Source organism: Cryptomeria japonica, chromosome 6, assembly GCF_030272615.1.
Source record: "Cryptomeria japonica chromosome 6, Sugi_1.0, whole genome shotgun sequence".
NCBI lineage: Eukaryota > Viridiplantae > Streptophyta > Pinopsida > Cupressales > Cupressaceae > Cryptomeria > Cryptomeria japonica.
This window is the reverse complement of record NC_081410.1, coordinates 159,489,782-159,510,818: the sequence shown is the minus strand read 5'-3', so window position 1 is coordinate 159,510,818 and position 21,037 is coordinate 159,489,782. Positions and strand designations below refer to the sequence as shown.

The window sequence follows — 21,037 nt, the reverse complement described above, 5'->3', positions numbered from 1 at the left end:
AAGTGGATGACCTGATCAAATGCCTTGAGAAGAGCAGCGTCCCAACCAGGTTCAAGTTCCTTGGTCTTCTCAATCAAGAGCATGGTGGCAAACATCGGATCTCGTTGCTCATTTGTAATAACATTTTCATCTTTGCAAAAGATGACCTTGACTCTATCTTCCAATTCCTGCAAATCCACATCTGTCTCAACTTCGATCCTCCTGCCAAGGATAGTACGTAGTACCTCAAACACTCTGTCCTGGATCGGGTGGATAACCTCCTCAACATGATTGCATCTGGTACTGATGATCATAATGGCGAGCACACTCGATCATCAACTCATGGCACTGGACCGCTGGAGGGAAGCCGGCTGCCTTAATGATGCCACTTTCAATTATCCTCCTGGCGACAGGTGATGGCTTGCCAATATAAGGGACCTCTCGAAACTTCTTCGTACTGAAGTTGCCCAAGTTGGTATCTCCAATGTTGCTCCACTTAGACACGATCTTGGTCTCCAGTTCTTCGTTCTTTTGATCTTCTTTCATAAGAGCTGGACGACTGGTGGATGCTCCCGCCTTCGGGGTTGCCATCGTAACACCTACACAACATTTCATAATAAGCAATAGATTTTGCAATGTATAAACATATATTAGAGATTAAATTTAGGAAACTTCATGATAAGTCTTTGAGTTATCATTTCCTAAAAACGATTAAGCTAATGGAATTTCAAAATTCAAAATTTAAACTATGACGATCAACATTCAAAATTAAGACAAGGGACCTTCGCCGTACCTCTCTGCGAGCTAACTCTAAAAATGCAAAATAAGGCGATTGTCTAGACAAAAATTGGAGTTTTGAAGATTTCAACGTGATCTTCCTCAAGCAAACACCTTCCTTAGTAACTTCGCCAACCTTAGGGATCTTCAACGTCTTGATGGCAAATTCGCTTCACTTCAAACCAAATGCGCACTCTCCTTGGATGGAATTTCGCACTTCTCCTTGTCTTCCAAATCGCATATGAAAGGATGATAAAATGATGATTTAAAATGAGATATCACACCCCCTTTTATAGGCGCTTACCTCCTCAATCCCCATAGGCCGACTTTTGCAAATAAATAAATTTTAAATAAAAAGAGGAGGCCGACTTTTACAAAATATAGAAAACAAAACCCAAGCGCTCCAATTTATTTTTTATTTAAAATTAATAATTAATTAAAAATGCCTTCGTAATTAATTAATTCGATCTTTTAAAGGCAAAAATAATTAATTAAATGTTTTGCGCAATTTTTTAAATGCTAATTTTAATTGGATATTTCAAACTTCATCGATTTTTAGCATTTAATATAATTCAAACTTCATTGGCGCCAAAACATGAGAGAGGTAAGGGTACAAACCATATCGCTCTGGTCCCTGACTGAGGGACAGGAGCGAACTTCATTTCCTAGCTCAAATTTGCGATTTTTAAATATTCACTCCTTGTTTGTTACCTTTCAAATGACGATTTCAACCTTGTGTAACTTCGCCTTGCTATTGTTTTTTGAAGGAAATGACCAACTTAGTGGATATCACCCTGGTCCTTGCCTGAAGGACAGGAGCGATCTTTGGTGTCTTGGGCTCATTCTTGTTCCTATCAACTCGCAATTGCCTTCATAGTGTAAAATGAGGTCCCTTGATCCTTCTTGAACGTATGAAATGGGATTGATATTCAAAATTTAAGCACACCTAGAGATTTCGCTCTGGTCCCTAGGAGAGGGACAGGAGCGAACTTAGGCATTCCATCATATTTGGCGATCTTTGCAACTTCGTTTCTCTTGAAGCACCTTCAAAACATCATTGCCTCCTCGTACCTTGGTCTGGAGTGATTTTAAACTTGTAAGGAAGGCAACATAACTAATATTTCGCCCTGGTCCCTGGCTGAGGGACAAGAGCGAATTTGCATTTGTAAGCTCAATCACACTTTGCCAATGTTTAAAAATATCTTCAACGGACTCGTCATGCTCCCTTTCATTCATTTTTAGGATGGAATTCATTTCAACTTGGTGAGAAATCCTCCTTAGTAAGAAATCGCTCTGGTCCCTGGCTGGGGGACAGGAGCGCCTAGGACAACATAGGCCTCACTTGGCGTTTTACAATCTTCAAATTATCTTCAACGGGTTCGTTATGCCTCCTTTGCTTGCCTCAAAGTTAAAAATTACTTGATCTTCGCCTAAATCTTGCCTTATAAGGAAATTCGCTCTGGTCCCTGAGAGAGGGACGGGAGCTACCACTAAAATTCGCCCTGGTCCCTGGCTGGGGAACAGGAGCGATTTTGCTTCTACGGTCCATTTTCCTCATGATGACATTTTCAAGTTATATTCAACTGATAAGATGTATCTCCTTTGTTCCTCTCAAATCGCGAAATCGTTCAAATGTTGCAAGGGCAAGGCAATTTTGGATTTTAAGCTCCGGTCCTTCAGTGAGGGACAGGAGTGATTTTTGCTCCTGGCACATTTCCATGTTTGCAAATTTCCTCAAATTATATTCACTGGAAAGAACATGCCTCCCCTTATCTCTTCCAATCCAAAATTCATCTTGATCCTGCAAGGACAGTAAAATTTTGAGAAACAAGCTCCGGTCTTTCAGTGAGGGACAGGAGCGATTTTTGTCCCTGAGGGCAAACGTTCAACTTTTGTTGCAAATGGCTAAGTCCTGGCGTTCCATCATGTTTATTCCATCTTTCATCACGTCCTTGACGTTTTAGCTTGATCCAAATGAAGTCAGAATGGTCCAGACAAGACATTTCGCCCTGGTCCCTGACTGAGGGACAGGAGCGATTTGTCCTAAAACTCCAAAAAATTCGCCATTTTCAAATCTCAAAATCTTCAAAGCCTCCAATTTGCGTTCAACTGCATCTCCTGGCGACCCTGCACAAGACAAATGAAACAAATTAATAACCAGGATGCCTAAAATATCATTTTCGCCCTGGTCCCTGACTGAGGGATAGGAGCGATTTTGCTTCCCTAGGCCAAAATATCATGATTTTAGAGTTTTAATCACTTGACAAGGCAACAATAAGACTTTTCCAATGCCTGGGATCAATTATCAAAATTTCCAAAATTTGGTCCAAATCACTCAAACAAAATCTCAAAATTCCATCATTAACACTTTTAGGCAAAATTTGGACTTACATTCAAAATCTGACTGAACCTAGACAAACTCATTTGACCTCTGACGAATTTACCCCACTTCAAAATTGCATCCTACGAGAGGAAGCTCAACAATCTCTCAAAATTGGACTGGACTCTGGCTTAAAATCATCAAAACGGAAACCCTAAGGCTTGACCCTAATCCAGACGACTCAAAAACCCTAAAAGCAGAGAGAGAAACAGGCGAAACCGAGCAAAAAAGAGGGGGTCCCCATTTTAATGGGGCGATGTGTGAAATGGTCACAACAGGACCATATTTTGTGTTCCAACCTTTAGCAGCCTTAAGGATCTAAAACTGAAATTCGGCATCTTTGCGATACCTTGAACAATCAATTACCTTAAGAAAATATGGGCCCTTTGTACATGTTACCATGATATTGATTAGTGCATGATGCCTAATGTTCGTCCACCCATCCATGACTATACTACATCCGCTTTGCACCCAATTTTCTTTCATTTTCTCCATTAACACATTTATCTTGGAATAGTTCTAATCCAAGATTTTGGTCCTCAATTTTATCTCCCCTACTGGCACATATGTTGGTCCTCCCCTTGCTACCATCATCGTCATCTCTTTATAATAAGGAGATCGAGCCACATGGAATGGAATGCCATTGGCAAAGAAGAATTTGCCAGTGCCATCATCTATATCATTCTTCAATTGCACATCGAGTAATTCAACTATTGGGTTAGCAGTTGAACTTGTCAATTTGCGTTTCCCCCTAGCTTCTAATGTAGTTAATGTGTTTTTATGCACTATTCAACACATAATAAAATGCCAAATGCACTCTATCCTCTTTTAATCAAAATCTCCTTGGATGCTAAACTATGTGATCAACCGAGATGACTTCAAGGTTTCTATTGTCAGGTCTTGACTTTTAGATAGTTCAATGGTTGATGTGATTGCTGGTAATCCAAGGGGACTTACGTTGAACATGAATGTTGAATGTTGCTGAACGTGGAAATTCACTTAATTAAAAAAAAGAGCAAAAAGTTAAAAGGTTGTGAAAGCTAATCCAATTCTAAGAATGTAGGAATTGATTGTTGATTAGGTGTGACCAAACCAAGCTCTGTTTCGCCATCAAGCAACAATTACACAAAACTAGTGCAATCTCCTAAGGATAAATGAATGATTTTCATATCACCAATGCACATCAACCACATGAACAATGAGCATGAAGTAATAAAAGATAAGCTGTCTCACAAGTTCAGTCAACTACGCAGTGCAATTTGAAATCAACAAATTACAAGTAGTATGAAGTTGAACATTAGGTACACCATTCATCAACAATGATATCTTCGATTCATATAACCAACTTTAAAGCAAATGAGAAGTAGAGACCATGCAACATGTTGAATTAACATATAGAATTCACCATAACTTCAATGAAAACAACATATCTCTTGCAACAAGATCCTAACAACAATCTTTGCCTTCTCCTATTCTAACGTCTATTTTAACTTCTAATTTTTAATTGTCTGGCTGATATCTGTTTTCTATTCTTCTCCCATTAACCCTTTACAAATGAGAAAACTAAGCCTTATATAGATAACTTTTTACAATGAGTGGCTCAGATTGATTTAGAATCAATGGCCGAGATTACAAGATAAAACCCTAATTAGGGTTTGTTACAACAAACTCCTTTTCGGCCAATGAGAAAATTGCATTTGATTTGACATATGTTCCACATTGCATGTGAACCAATAGAAAATGAGGTTAGGTATCTTGAATTTTGTGCCTACTTTGATATAGTCAGGTACATTGCATCTGGACATGTTGATGTGGAACTTCTCAATTGGGTGAGTGATGACAAGGATGCCACCTCAACTTGCTCTTATAGACATGATACCTCATCACAAGCAAGTTTGATGCCTTGGGCAATATTTCTTGATATTCAACATCTCAAGCTTGGCGTGGTGTGATGATGATCATATTCCCAAATCGCAACATCCATGGGGTCAATTTTTCTAACTTTGATCAACTTTTCTGGAACTATCTCCTTGATCCCCTAACACAATTTCGCCTCCTAACTTGGGAATTTTCTTCTTCGTGATATTTCTATCCTCGATCTTAGATTCTCTCATCTTGACGTCCCTCATTGAGGTTCCCCCTTCGGTGTACTAGCAATGATTCTTGGATTTTCGGAGGAAATTCAAGATTGTAAAACATCGTCTCATCTTGTATGTTTTCTCTCCTTCATGCCATAAAGCCTTGATTTCCTCATGTTGCCATGATGTGATGAGAGCTTGGAATGCCTTCTGCTTCTCATGTTGTTCTTGAATATTGAGGTTGTAAGTTCCTTTCTGACGTACCCTCTTTGAGCTTGCCCTCCCTTGACTTTGCTGAGTATTGACTTTCTCCAGCATTGTTGTAGAGCTCTTCATCCTTTTCATTTATCATTTGACTTGGAAATATGATTTCCCCTGTCCTGAATTTGCATTCATCTCAGTTGGTATTCACCTTTGTTCTGATCTGATTCCTTGTACTAGCCTCTTTTACACCTTTGCCTTGAATGTTCTGATGTTGCTGTTAACTTGTTCTTGTGAAGTCGTGATGATGTTTGGATTTCTTCAGCTACATCTCTTTTTGATTCTCCTTGATCTTCTAAAAATGTGGAATACATCTTTCATGTTAAAAGGTACCTCTTATGTTGCAATGTCTTGAACCCTCTTCCTTGTGGTGAAGTCTTTCCTTGAAGTGCTGTTCTGATCCTCCCACAATCAGACGTGCTCCTGATTTTTTCCTTAGTCACCTGCAAAGCGAATCATACACATATAACACATACTAATTTCACCTATCTTTCATCCCTATGTGCTCTGATTTTGATTTGCAGACTTGGTTATGTGATGTTTCAGGTCTGATTAAAGTCCTAGAGGTCTGATTTTCATGCTTTCAGATCTGATTTTGATTGAATTGGATAGAATGCCTTAAATGGTTGAGCAAATGAAATGCTCAATCCATTCATATATAGGCGTTTGATCATCAAAGGTGGTGATCCTTCATCTTGAAGGCTGACTTAGTAAACAAAATGTTTCATCTTCTTTAAATGTTTCTTCTCCTGTGTGGCCGACTTGACTACTTGCAACGTGAATTAGGAGTGCCTTGCTTGATCAGATTTTCTACTCTTATTTGCACAAGATAGGGCGCATTTTGCCCTCTTGATTGCACAACCTTGGCGCAAATCTTGTGTTCATTTGCACAAACCTGATGCTGGATGCATTCTTGATGTTCATTTGCATTGAGCTCAGCGGCTTTTTAGGTGTCATTTGTATAAGACATTCTTGCTTAGGTGGCTTTTGGTGATTGGATTGCACAAGGTTGGCGGCATTTTGCCTTCCATTTGCACAAAATGTATCTTGTTTGGTCGGCATTTTCCTTTTCAATTGCACAAATTGAATTCCCTTGGTTGGCATTTCATCATGCAATTGCACAAATCTTCCTTGCTAGGCGGCATTTTGAGCTCCATTTGCACAAACACATGCTAAGGCAGTATTTTGACCTTCATTTGCACAAGGGCGAAGATTTCATGTTTGATTGCACAAAGTCAGGGCGAAAATATCATGAATTCATTTGCACAATCTCTAGCTTGGCGGAATTTTGAGGTTAAATTGCAAGCGCTCAAAGGAGGCATGCCTTGGGCAAAAATTTAACTTAGTCAAAATTTTCATATCCACCCAAATTCATCAATTTTGATCACCTACTAGCATTGTCCTTTGATCGTTTCATGGTTCTTGCCTATCTAGCATGGGCGCATTTCTAGGGTCCATTCCCACAAATACCGCTTGATGAGCAAGCCACTGCCAAGAGCATGCCTTGAACAAGATTTTGCCTTAGTCAAATTTTCATCCCCAAAATTTAGATAAGCCCAATGCCTTCACATTTCGTCTTTTGGATATTTTTCATCATTGGAAGCAATTCTAATTACCATCCATCAAACCTAGCCTTTGACATCCAAAAACCCTAAGACCTATTCATGTTTGCAAATGAGATCTCGATGACTTGATCACCTCATACAACTTAATCATGCAAGTCTTAATCCGATAGAACTAACCTCCTCACAAGCAAAGGTTAACGACTAAGGGATTGACACTAGGCTAAGACAACAACACTAAAACCCTAAGCCTAAAGTGAAAAAGTGGGGGTCCCCATTTGCAATGGGGCGATGTGTGAAAATGTCACAATAGAATGGAATGCCATTAGCAAAGAAGAATTTGCCAACGACATCATCTATATCATCCTTCAATTGCACATTGAATAATTCAACTATTGGGTTAGCAATTGAACTTGTCAATTTGCGTTTTCCCCTAGCTTCTATTGCATGGGCCCCTAAAGAACTTGGCGTACGTGCAACTTGCCTCTACAAAGTAGAAGGAGAACCATGTAGCTGGCCTTGGTGACACTACGATCTATCCGACAAAGAAGCAGATATAGGTCCAGCTGCATTGTCTTGATTGACACCCTATAGGTTATATGTCTTGGCTCTATATTTCAGGTTTACGAGTCTCTCCAAAAATGTACATGCTTCCACACCTTTTCCTCGGATATGAAGGAGGTGGGCATTAACTTTGGTCATGCTGCCAAAAATTTCAAGGGCACATAAGTGGCACTTCCACAACCTTGTGCCCTTAGATGTCCCAAGTTTGCTAGATAATTTTGTTGCATATGTTGCGTATTGCTTCAAAGGAGACTTATGATCAACATGACCCTCAGCATACTTTGCCAATAATGTGGAGGGGCAATCAATAGTACTTACAACTGCACTTGCCATGGAACTAGTGGTTTGGATTTCATTGTCATGGTCGTCCCTCTCAGTATCAGCCTTAGGTGCATAATTGGATTCGGTACTTTCACTGCGAACCTCAACCTCATCCTCACTCATGTCATGAGAACTCATTGTGACACTGCAATAAAGAATATAAAATTTATAAGTTTATAATTTGAAAATTAAAATTCAAACTATGCATGCAAGTTGCAACATAATGCAAAGGATTAAGACATAAAGATTTTCTTTTTGTTTTACTTACTTCAGGTCACATGAAGCGCAAAAGCAAAGGATACACAAGTTTCAGCCTAGTTTGACGAACTTGAAAATAAATATTAAATTTCAATGTTGAATCTTGATGACAATATGAACAATGAACATTGCAATGAATTACTGAATAGCACTTGTATCCATATCTATGAAATTATGAATAAATTTAAATTTTGAAAATAAAACTAATAAAGAAAACAAAACAATTCAAAAAAATAGTCATAGAATCCTACCTTATGCTTGGGAAATCGTTCCAACTTGTTGTCAAATCCCTCTCCTTCCTCTTCCTCTTGCTCCTTCTCATCCCTCTTACACTTGCAACAATCTAATCACACTTTTTCACTCCTTTACTCACTCTTTTGCTCCTCTTCAATCTAGCTGTTGAAATGAATTTGTGAGTAAAAATGAGGGATGTGGATTTTAAAAAAGGGTTTAGGAGGCATTAGTGGGGCTCATTGGCCATTATGGTTCAGCCCTAGGCTTTGCTACCGAAAAAAATTAATATATTTTTTTAATTTTTGGCATGATTGGATGCGACGTTCTTCTAGGTGTCCCCAAGATGTCTCAAAGACATCCAAGCATCCCTGCTGTCTCGTTGGCATCCCAATGGTTTTGGCGGAGGTGGTGGGATGCCCCTTGTGTCCCTGTGCCTTGGAGACACCCTCTTCCTCGAAATTCCCAGATTTCAAGGCGGGGGGGGAGGGGTGACGCATCCCCATGGAACAATGGCCACAACAGACCTTGCCATTGTGTCTAGATGGACCAAAAACCTTAAGATCAATTGTCAAATCGTAAAATCAGACACTTTTGCCCCTGGCCTCTAGAGGGTTTTTGGCCTCTTGATGTCTTTTTGTCTATACAATTGTATAATTGTCCATATTGCACGGGTCGTACGCATTAGTTGGCATCAACAACGGTTATTATTGGCATCAATTGTGGCATATTCTATTGCTTTCATTGTCATTGTGCAAGTTTTGCCTCACTCGGTGTGTCTGTTGATAGAGGTATGATGATCAAAATTTTAATTAAAATTTTGATTTTTATATTATTTATTTTTCATTGGTTTATTTAAACAATTAGTGATTGGTTTTGAGTGCTTGGTCACATTGATTAACGTTGGTCTAATTTCCAGTAGGCAGTGCGGCTCTAACCGCCACCAATCCACCATACTAGTGCAACATCTCCACTCCACCAGCAACGCTCAAGCAACCCGTTTTTAAAACCAACAACGTTGTTTATCTCAGCGATTGTGTGCTAGTGCCCAAGGGCTTATTTTTTTTGCCCCCTAAAGCTTGAAATTGGGCCATTTTTCATGGGTTATGCAACTTGTCCTTATGAATCATTATTACTAAGAACAATTATCGTAATCATTGTAGTAATCATGGGTTATGCAACTTGTCCTTATGAATCATTATTACTAAGAACAATTATGAGTATTGGCAAAAAGGCTTCTTGACACATTGCAGGTGGCTCAATCGTTTGCCTCATCTTTATGGACTCATCCATGAGCCAGAGACAAGAAATTAGTCTAGGGTAATAAAAATGATCACATCATAGGATTGATTGGTACAACCATTAGTACAAGCATCTTTGGGGAGACATATTATCATATCTCTAGAATTAGGTGCCCACACACAACTTGCACCAGGATTTGAGGTACCTATGAAGATCCACATAATGCTTCATTCCTAGATGATCCTGCATCAAATTGCCTCCTTTAACTTGACAATGTTGATAATCAACCCTTTGATGATGATGCATTAGAGGATCTTGAATATGATGCAGTATTTGAGCGTCTTGATGATCAAGAGACCTCTCCTATAGCTCCCACTTCTTCAATTCAGATCACATCCATCTTCTGTTGCTTCATTAGATTCTAGAGATGCTTCATTGAGAGCTTCTAGTGTTTCTTTACAGCAGATAAATCATAGTCTTTCAGATTCATCTTTGTGGGATGATTACTTGACAGATATTACAGACTTGTTTTTAAAATCTCACTTATCTGATTTGGAGGTCAATTTGAGGGGTTATCTCTTCTGTTTGGTGAAAGTCATGGTGCAATTGTTGTTACATCATCTTTGTCTTTGGATCTAGTTCAACATCAGTTAGCACTTGATCTTGGTTTGTACTTCTACATTGATTGGGCATGTACTTGATTTGATTGTGGTATCATCATCTACCAAGGACTTGGTGATACGTGATAAATCTTAGAGACACAATTTTCATACATTTGGATCATTCTCCCTCTTAATTCTTATTCGGAACACTTGTACTTGGTCTATCTGCTTCCCAAAGGGAGAAATGTTGTTTGTAGGCATTAGATTATGTTTTGTCTTCAAGCATTCACCATTTTTGAAGGACATTAATGTTTACACATTGTGATGGGGCTACATATTCTCTCTCTTTCCTTTCTATGGAGGGATAATTGATTGTATACTTGTGATGAATCTCATTCATGGGGTGGTCTTGTGTTCTCCATCCATCACTTGTTCATGTTGTTTGTATCTTTTATCTCTTTTTTAGAGGAGTTTTGTGACTTTGTCCTATTGGTTATCTACTTTTCTCCGGATGTGAGGGATTGCACTATAAATGGGTACCTAACATGGCCTAGTAGCCAAGACCCATAATTGTAATCATGTTTTGCATCATTTTTTGTTTACGTTCTCCCTAGGTTGACTCGTGTTGGTGTGGACAAGGGTGTTTCCTAACTGGTTTTCCCCTTTGTAGTATGAACAAGGTACATTAACTAACTAGACTAATATAAGCCCTTTTCACACATGTTCACATGTTAAATTTACTTGGGATCTTGGAATCTTTCTAGAAGGTCTTAGTTGTCATCTAATCTTTTCTTATCTTTAGTTGTCTCATGTCATAAGATTAATACACTTGTCGAATTCTTGTGTAATCCTATCTCTTAACCTTGCTTATACAAGCATGGCATCTTATGTACATTTTGTGGTGTAGTATCCAATTCAATCTAATCCATTGTGCCCATAATCAAGCATTATTTTTCTCTTTCTGCTCTTTATGGAAGGCATCTTTTGGTTTTGCAGGTGATCCTAGAGGCTTGAGTCCATTGGTGACTCTTACACAAAATGAGTGTTTCATTATTCCATTCAACTCATATTACATATCAATCTGCTACATTGTTAGATATAAGCTCAAAAATGAATCCTTTATCTTTATAAAGCCCTGGAAACCATCCATATATAAGCTCAAGGATGACTGCTATGTGTGAAAGGGAAGATGTTTTCACTCACAGTATAATGCTTATGAATTTTCTATGTTTTTTTTAGTTTTTGAATTTTTCTTTTGTAACTTTTGACACAGCTAAGATGTTCTGGCCATAGCCAATACAGTTTGCAACTTTAGGAAGCAATTGGATATGGATACCAGTAAGATGCATATTTAAAAAATAAAATACATCAGGGAACTATCTGATTTGATATTTATTGGATACACAGAAATGCACATCTATGAGAGGGGGAAAGAATATGGTAACTTATTATTTTGTTCTTACAGGGTCTTTTGATGTTGCTTTGACCTCGCTAAGAATAAAAAATCCAAACCCAAACCAGCAATATAGTTCTAATTGTTTGCATATAACCAGAGATTTCTGTAAAGGTTGTTTTTTCTAATATTAATAAAACTTTCTTATTTCAACTGTTGTGAAGTAAGTTACTTGTAAGATTGCACTATGTATGGAATGTTTGACTACAAAATTCTCTGTATATATGCTTTGATATGCTGCAGAGTTCATGTAATTACTTGAAAATGTCTTGAATGTGGCTCCTAAAACGTTTACCTGCTAATGCCTTTACTAAAACTATACCAAATCACAAATTTTGGAGCTCGTGTTCATGTAAAACAACATAATGATATAAATAGAGCCAGTGACAGGTGAGAACTGCGCTATTCTGGAAGTGCTATACCTGCAAACTATATATGGCACTTCTAGCACAATTACAGAAAAATTATGTGCATGCTTCAGCAAATGTTTTGTAGTGCCAGTTAACTTTTTAATCCATTGAAATTTTGTTGCCAGTCGTGACATTCATATTGATGTGGTTGCCTAAAATTTTATTCACTATTTTCTTAATCGAATTCATTCAAACAAGAACATAAATAAGCTAGAGAATGCATCGATCCACAAATTCATTAGAAAATTGTAAAGTTTTATGTCTAAGATGATTTTCTGTAGGCTGCCGTCTTCCATTCGTGATGGTGTCATTAAAAGGTTAATTAGTAGTAAGCAGCGATTAACATAACTTAAATGGCGATTAAGATAAGGCCACAATTGTTTGCAAGAGTGATAAAAAGAAATCGGTAATCTGAAGATTATGATAGAAGCAGTTCAGAAGATAATAATCAGAGATGCAAACAAAATCATATGCTAGTCAAAGGTCACATTATTCTAAAGTACAATATTGATTAAAGTCATAATTCATATGGTGCGATCTGTTGAAGACTCATATGATGCGATTTCTCTAAATTATGGTGAGGAGATTCCTTTATGGAAGCAGTTTTGAGTTAGGATGCACATTCCAAATATAGTGTGGACTGTTCTTGGTGTGGGTCTATTCTTGGGTGACTCCTCCAATCTTTAACACTGGTCTTCATTCCTAAGCACTCACCTTTCAGTTTGCAGTTTTCTTTTCTCTGAGCACCAACTTGTATGTTAAATCAGGGAACTATTGGTTGTTCATGTCGTGCTTCAGCGCTGGGCATTCCTGAAGCGATCACCATACAATAGGATAAAACACATACATGTGTGTTATTAACTTTGGTTAAGGAACAATTGGTGAAGGGCCAGTGATTTATTTTGGAAAGGACACCCCTTTTGTGGAAGAGATACTCTTATGCAAAGGTTGTGACTTTACGTCCTCTTTGAGGGCTATATAAGGTAGGATTTCATTTGGAGGAAGGGCATCGAACAGAAGAAGAAGAGCAATTGATCAAGAGGAAGCAAGTAGCTTCAGATTTAATAATAATATTCGGCAGATTCATATGTTTACAAGTATTGGGTATGATGCATATTGCATAGACCATGATCTTACCAATTTGCTTGCATGTAGGAATGGATGTAATTAACATATTATTGTTAATATATTTTTATATATTTCTGTCATTGCTATTATGATATTGGGCATATTAACATATAGTAGATTCCTTAACATTTCATCCAACAACTATCTCATTATGGAAGGTAGAGTAGAATACATTTAAGGGATGCAAGTAGCACAAGGTCCCAGTCAAGTAGAGCAACCCTGGGTGGGGTCAGGAGGTCGAATGGCGGGTGTCATTCCGTGCTCTTGTGCTTGATGGAAAAGAATAAGCTCGAGGTGCCTTATATGATGTTCTAGGGGACTCCGTAACGAGGATAGATTCTTAGGGAAAGTATTATTGAATCCCACATGCCCATTATGTAATTTACAATGATGATTAGGATCTCTTATAATATTGCTGGTTATATGTTTTTTCATCTTTTATAATGATAACTAACCTGTTTGCAGGGTCTAAATAAAGACTTAAAGTGGTAAGTTACACTTCCTTTATATAATTCATACCCCATTTGGTGTTCTAGGGTAAAATTAAAATATAGCAACATCCTAATAAGGGGACATTACATATTTTTCCACAACTGGAATTTTTTTCATCCCTAGTATTCAAAATATTTCTTTTTTGGCAATAGAAATTTTACAAAGTTCATGAATATTGCAGCAATTGAGGATGTTTTAGCAGCTAAACTGCAAAAAGTAAGCATGCTCAGAAAATTTGTACTGCTGAAAAAATTGCTTCGTATGTGGTGGTTTCCAGAATGTAAAGCAGCCGATAAAAAGTTAGCCATTTTATACATGTCAATGGCAGTAGTTATAGCACTTCCCAGGATTTGACAGTTCCGGTTTCAACTTTACTTTTGAAAGAAGTAACCCCATCCCAAAATTTTGTGTTTTCTTTTAATTTTTTAATCTTTAGTTTTTAATATTGATAAATTTTAAGAAAAAACTCAACTTACTAGGGGCACTAAAGAGCTAATTGTCACAACTGTCCAATTGCAACTGAAGTGAAAACCAACAAAAGTCTAAAACCAAGCTTAAACTGTTCAGTGTCTGAAAATAGTAATTCATTCGCTTCTTATAAAAAATTGCATTATCACTCGGATTAGCAACTACTTATCATCTAATATAGTAATGACTATATGTTCGTTAGGAGAACATGAACTAGCTGGACTATTTTTTTTAATTCTCCTGTTTCCATACCTACAATTTAAGCATTGTAACTAAAAAATTAGATGCTCAGTGGTTTTATATGGTTGTTACTTTAGATGCTCGAGTCATATATGGTGTATATTTCTTGAGTTTTTAATAGTTGTTTTGAATGCTTCTTGATCAGGTTATGTCTCTCCTGTTTGTGATGTGCAAAATCAATGCTCAAGCTTCAGTTCTCACCTGTCACAGAAATTTCCTTTTCCAAATGGGAGCCTGATGTCTGTCTGGATCCCTAATTTTCAGAGAAGCTATTCTTCAAAAACCGGTGTGAATGTGGTTGACACAGATGAAAATAAAATAACTATAGGGCCACAGAAATCTGCCGAGACTGAGAGGGATAATCATGTTGTATATTATGGTCCTATCTCTGAAACAATTAGAAGGGTTAAACTTCTATCACTTTCTACGTGCTGCTTGTCTGTGTCACTTGGTCCTGCTGTTACTTTTCTTACGTCACCTGACATGAATGTAATTTTAAAGGGGGCTATTGCTTCTAGTGTTATTTTTATCAGTGCATCCACCACTGGTACCCTGCACTGGTTCGCTAGTCCTTATGTTCACAAGCTCAAATGGCAACCTGGCTCTGACAGCTTTGAGGTTGAAATGTTATCATGGTTAGCAACATACGTACCAAGGACAATTCAATTTTCTGATGTTAAACCTGCAGAGACAAATAGACCATATGTGACATTCGAAGCAAAAGGAAATTACTACTTCATTGATGCTGACCGATTCCCAAATAAGGCTTTGCTTGCAAAACTAACTCCAAAGCGCCCAACTCGAACCTTAAAGAATTTATAAGAGATCTTATGGGGGAAGAATGTAAGTGGCAGCATTATTACCAAATCCAGCCAGATCCGGCTTGTTTGGACTGGTAGGATTTGTTTGATGTGGTCCGGAATTTTCAGTTCCTATAAAATTTTGACTAATTTATTGGAAAATTCAACATTTCCAAATTTTTTGGCCTTCCAAATGAACTTATTTTTTCAACCATTGTAACTATGTTCGGCAGATATATTGCAGTTGTGCCATGCAACATTGTTGAGTTTTTTCTCGGATAAAGTTTTATTTTGGTGTTGAGAGGATAGGCTATCAGTATTGTTTGAAAGTTAGCTTTTGAGATCCTTTACTTCAAGATGTTAGATTGCAGTGATTGTAAGTAGCTAATTTCGCATTATGCAGTTCCTTTATATTCTTGAGTTTAGACTCCTATGCATGGCTGAAATCGAATATGGTTTTTCATTTTCTAATTAATGGATCTTTTACATTATTTTTATTACCAAGTTGAAAATTTGAGCATTTCAAGCAATCAAAATGCAAAAACCTTCATAGCTCAAGTGATTTTAACCCTGCTTATATATAAACATCATATATAAAGATGTCAAAATCTTCATAGGTTAAATGATTTTAACCCTGCTTGATCTTTCTGCCCTGTATTTTTAACTTTAAAGAAGCATATATAAATGTGTAAAAATCGAAGTTACATGGACATGGATATGGATACAGTATCCAATATGGGTACGGATTCTTTTTGAGACCTTATCTGGATATGGCTGGATACAGCAATATATGCAGTACAAACATACACGATGATTTACCTTCACAGCTCAGTGTACAGAGGATAATGTAATAGAATATATAGTGTTCATTATGTATGAAAATATGAAGAAAACTATGGCATTCCATTTTACTTGTTGGTGACCTGAATTTTTCTATGTTTGTGTGTATATCACATGTTTAAAGTTCACAAGGTGTGCAGTTGATTTAATTGAGGGGTTTTTCGTTTTTCTTTCTTGGTTTCGCATTTACAGTATCCATGACATGATTGTGGTTTTATATGTTTTTCCTTTTTGGAGAGAGGCAATGCTTGGAAATTCTCTCTTTTTATATTTAAGAAATAAATTTATCAAACTGCCATTGAGCATTGATCTTTAGGGAGTAGATGGTTTTGTTAAGGCTGCTGGCTTAGATGGACAAGTGATCAAATCTTAACCTTGTTATGTTGTGAATGTTTGGATTTGGTTTTTTGGGAACAAACTCCCCTTTTTATGAGGCTTACGGAAGCTGGAGATCATATAGTTCCTTGGGTTATAATTATGTTAATTTTGGGCACCATGTTCATCATTGAAGTTAATAAGATGATGAATTGGCCATCCGCACTACTCCCTCCTCTCCCACCTAAGTCAACGACAAATATTGTTGAGATCTGTGCACAAACTGTTACATTGCATTTCATTTTCCTTGGATTGGCACTCTGTTCATATTTGGCACCATCTTTATCATTAAATGCAATCTTGAATGATTATTCACCTTTACAAACCATTAAAATATATTATTGCCATTGTAAAATGAGCTTTTGGTAGAAAACTGTCTTCAAGCATCTGGTAGAAAGCTTGAACATAGTTTTCTATGAGAAACTTGTTTTACAATTATAATGGATTGGGGAAACATCATGTCCTTGATTATTGAAATTGTATATCATTTTTCATAGGTTTATATAGCCTTCATTGTTGTCATTTAAAAAAATATACAATAAGAATAGTAAATCACCTTTGTAAAATATCAACAAATAAATTTGGAGCGAGTTTGAGCTCAATTGATTTGTGTTTTCTTAAAGTGAGCATTCTTTTCATTGTTGGCCCAATCCTTATAATAATTTACAATAAGAATGATAAGTTACCACTCATTATAAAATGTCAACAAATATAATAGGATTGTATTTGAGCTCACATCTTGATTTGTTGTACTCTTAAGTGACATTCTCATATTGTTTTTGATAGTGATAAAAGCAAGTTTTGAAAGAGCCCAAACCTTCAACTGGAATAGATCAACCATTTGACAATTAAAACAAGTATTGTGAGATATGGGGCAAACCAAACAACCCATCAAAGCAAATAAAAAGAGATACAATTATGACAAAGTTGCCATATACAACAATAAAAAAGCAAGAAACTATAGGGTACCTTTTGGTACAACTTAAACAATGCCACACCTAATCCTATTCAATCTCACACCCTTCACTCAATCCATGAAATGCTATCATTCAAGTCCTTAGAACATAGAGTACCTAGAGGGAGTTCCTTCCTAGAGGTCCTATTTATGTGTGCGTTAGAAACACTAGTATTTTAGGGTGGAGCAATCAAATATCTAAGAACCAACACATGAGTAGGTTGAAGTGGATCTAAAGTTGATGGGATATTAGACCAGTGATCGAAACAAAAAGTGGTTGGGATTTAGCAATGAGAGCCTATGAGGCACTAGGGTAGGGCTTACTAGAGGTGCACCAATTGCATGAGACCCAACATCTTGAGAGGAGCCATCAATTTGAGAGTCAACAACATGAGTAGTCAAGTGGTTTTAGTAGGCATTCTTGCACCATATCATTGTGCCCTTGCGACAAAAAGTAGACAATCAACAATTAGATAGTCGATACCAAAGCATCATCTACATTTAAAGGGCTGACTTCAATAGACAAGTTCTTGAGTCCAAGGCCTATCCTTCACCATTAAAACATGTGCCCATTAAGACACTTGGAGATATCAATGTCTACTAGAATACAAGTAAAAGTAGAGCACCTGTGTAGGAAGTGGTAGAGTTCACCCGTAGGAAACAACTGGTAGAGTTGTCAATATCCTCATAGCAATAATCTTCCCACAATTGAAGAGGTTAGTAGGCAAACAAACATAGGTTTGACATTGAGAGGTTTAAAAAGAGGATTAAAAGAAGTCCAAGGCTTGACCAAGAGAGAATGCTCACCCCACATCCACAATCAACACCAAAACCCTATCCTTTGGAGAATCAAAAGACACAATGAAGAAATCCTTGACATAAAGAAAGAGCTCAATCTTGCCTTAATGATAGGCTTTTAGTAATCCAAAACATACTTTTGAAGATTGGGAAGAGAAGGTGAAAAACTGTTGAGTTTGCAAACTAGACCCCTACATAGATAGAAATCTTCATTTTCAAGTACATGAGCAAAGGGCAAGGCACCTAAATTAGTGACATGCAAGCACTTAGCTAGTACCAAGAGGTCAAATGGATGACCTAAGTCAATAGAGGACAAAGACGAGTAGGGTTGTGTGAGAGTGGCATCAGGGCAAATGGTCATTGAGCTACCCCCTAAATACATCTTAAATAGAGGCATTGCGAGCCATGTGAGACATAGGAATTCTTTGGCAAGCTTAGTTGTGACAACAATAGAGGGTAGGATGACAAAACTAAAGGGCAACAATTCTTTCACAAGTTTAGTTGTGACCACAATAGAGAGAGGCAACAAAACCCAAGTATGCTATTTGAAATTTATTTTGTTGTAACAGGGGAGAGTGTCATGACTACCAACCATTGGAGAGTGACTATCTCATATTGTTGGCCCCATTCTTATAATTAAAGACAATAGTATTGATAAATTATTTTTGATATTTTACCAATAACTATATTTGGAGAGTATATGAACTCTCATATTATACTTTCATTTTCTAAGGAGCATGCTCTTCATTTCTTGACACCATGTTTATGGTTGATGTAATGAAAAATGATATTTTATCTTATGGAAATCATCAATAATAATTAGATTATATACAAGTTGAAACATTACATTTATTTGCACAATTGATAATTACTATTAAAATTGTTGTATAGATTTTAATAAACTTATTATTGAACTTGATGTTGTAAAAAATTGTAATAATTTCATGAAATTAATGTAAAATGAACACAAAAAAAATATTAACCAGAATTTAAAGGATTTTTTTGATTTATTTGTTGACTCAATTTTTTTAGTGTGGTCTAAGTCGTAGAGGTTGTTTTTGGAGGACCTCTTCTAATCTTGGGCACTACCACCCCTAGAATTTTTTTAATATAAATTATAGACATATATAATATAGATCCATGTTGATCCATGCTTAAGATACTTATCCATACACGTGCTATTATGCAAACTCCCAGAAAAAAGAAATTGTTCACATGGCAAGCTTTTGGTGTATATAAAGATTTAATCCAACATGCCTAAGAATTTAGGAAAATACCATTTGTTAGTGGTGGATGGGCATTTGCTGCTAATGTTATACTATAATGATCGGGAAATTATGGCTACTTAAAACTTGGTTGTGCTGAGTGGGTTTAATTTTTCAATGTCAAGAATTCATGATAGGACTCTTCATTAGCAAATAATGGGCATTTATTGCTTATGTTATAGTATGATGACTAGAAAATTATGGCTACTCAAAATTTATAAATAAATAATAGATTATAGCATTAAGGTTTTATTTTGCAGTATCAAATTTTTTCTATCTTTGATTGATGATGATTAGATATGTAAATCAAATTTATATTGTAAGATGAAGTACGATTAAAAGGTTGTGAATCACTTATGCATTTAATTCAAGTTACTCTATTTGACAAGGAGTTATTTCCCAGTAGAAAGAGTTAATAGCAAGATTAACAAACCTCGAGATGTACACCTAAAGTACCTATTAAATTATTGAAATTGACCTATAATTACTACTGATGCACGCTAAAAGGGGCACAAGGTACAGTTCAAGCGTTAATATGTTAGTCACAACCAAAACCAAATACGAATGAATAAAAACCTTAACATGCACATCAAGAGAGATATAAAGCAAACAACAAGAAGCTTACATAAACAAAAAAGGGAAACAAAACCCTCATAGATGCTCCCCAAAATGTTCATAGATGCTCCTCCCTTGTTTCTCTCCTCTCCAAGTCCCACATGAGTGTAACTCTCAACCTTTTGCACTATTCATGGATGCCATATGAAGGTTCAAGATGGTTGTGAAAATGAGAACAAATGCTCATCCAAGTGTAAATAAGTTACTATGAGAAAGCACCTAATTATTCTATGCAAATATTAATATAATAACAATGCAAATGCTTCTAAATGCTCTCTTTAAAATGACTATAAGTTTGATGCACAAAGACTTTTGATTATGAAAATGAAGAATAAGAGCTCTATTTATAGGGGAAATAGGCCAATGGATGGTCATGATTGAATAATCTTAGCAAGGGCTAGGATTGAGGGGTTTGTGATCCATGTGATTGCTTTCAACCCAATCCCATGATGACAAATGTCAACATGAGATGGCTTGAGAGGAGAGGGAAGAAGCATTAAATGCTTGAGATGACATGAAGGTTACCCTAGGAGGGTTTGGTTAGGCTTGAGTTAGTGAATAAAGCTTTTATTCAATGAATAGTGCTTTTATCCAATGGATAAATTCTTGTGCAAGAGTTAATGGAGATAACCATGGTCAAAGCAATGAATGCTTGAAGAGACCCATGAGTTAAATGAGGGTTGAGTTAGAGGGAAAACCTCTAACCATGTGGGTGAGTTGAGTTAACCATTAATGGTTATGTAAGAGCCATAAATGGTTTGTAAGACTTTGGGGGTTAACTTGTTGAAGGATAAAAAGCCTTTAATGCATTTCAAAGACTTTGGAGGCTTTGAGAAGTGACTTCTCTTTTCTTAGGAATGTGACAATAATTAGGGAGGGGGATTAGGCTAATTTGGAATGGATTAGAAGAATCTAGAAGGGGTTTAAGAGGCAAGTGGGTTTG

General features: G+C 36.8%; 1 protein-coding gene across 1 annotated transcript in view; it reads left to right on the top strand.

The window, feature by feature from the left end:
- LOC131035129 (uncharacterized) overlaps positions 1–15,529 on the top strand; it is a 55,400-nt gene extending 39,871 nt beyond the window's left edge. Inside the window, exon 2 of the mRNA XM_057966772.2 lies at positions 14,592–15,529. Within this exon, the coding sequence (XP_057822755.2) occupies positions 14,592–15,268 (677 nt within the window). The 3' untranslated portion in view covers positions 15,269–15,529. The remainder of the gene's footprint in view (positions 1–14,591) is intronic.
- Positions 15,530–21,037: the final 5,508 nt, after the last annotated feature.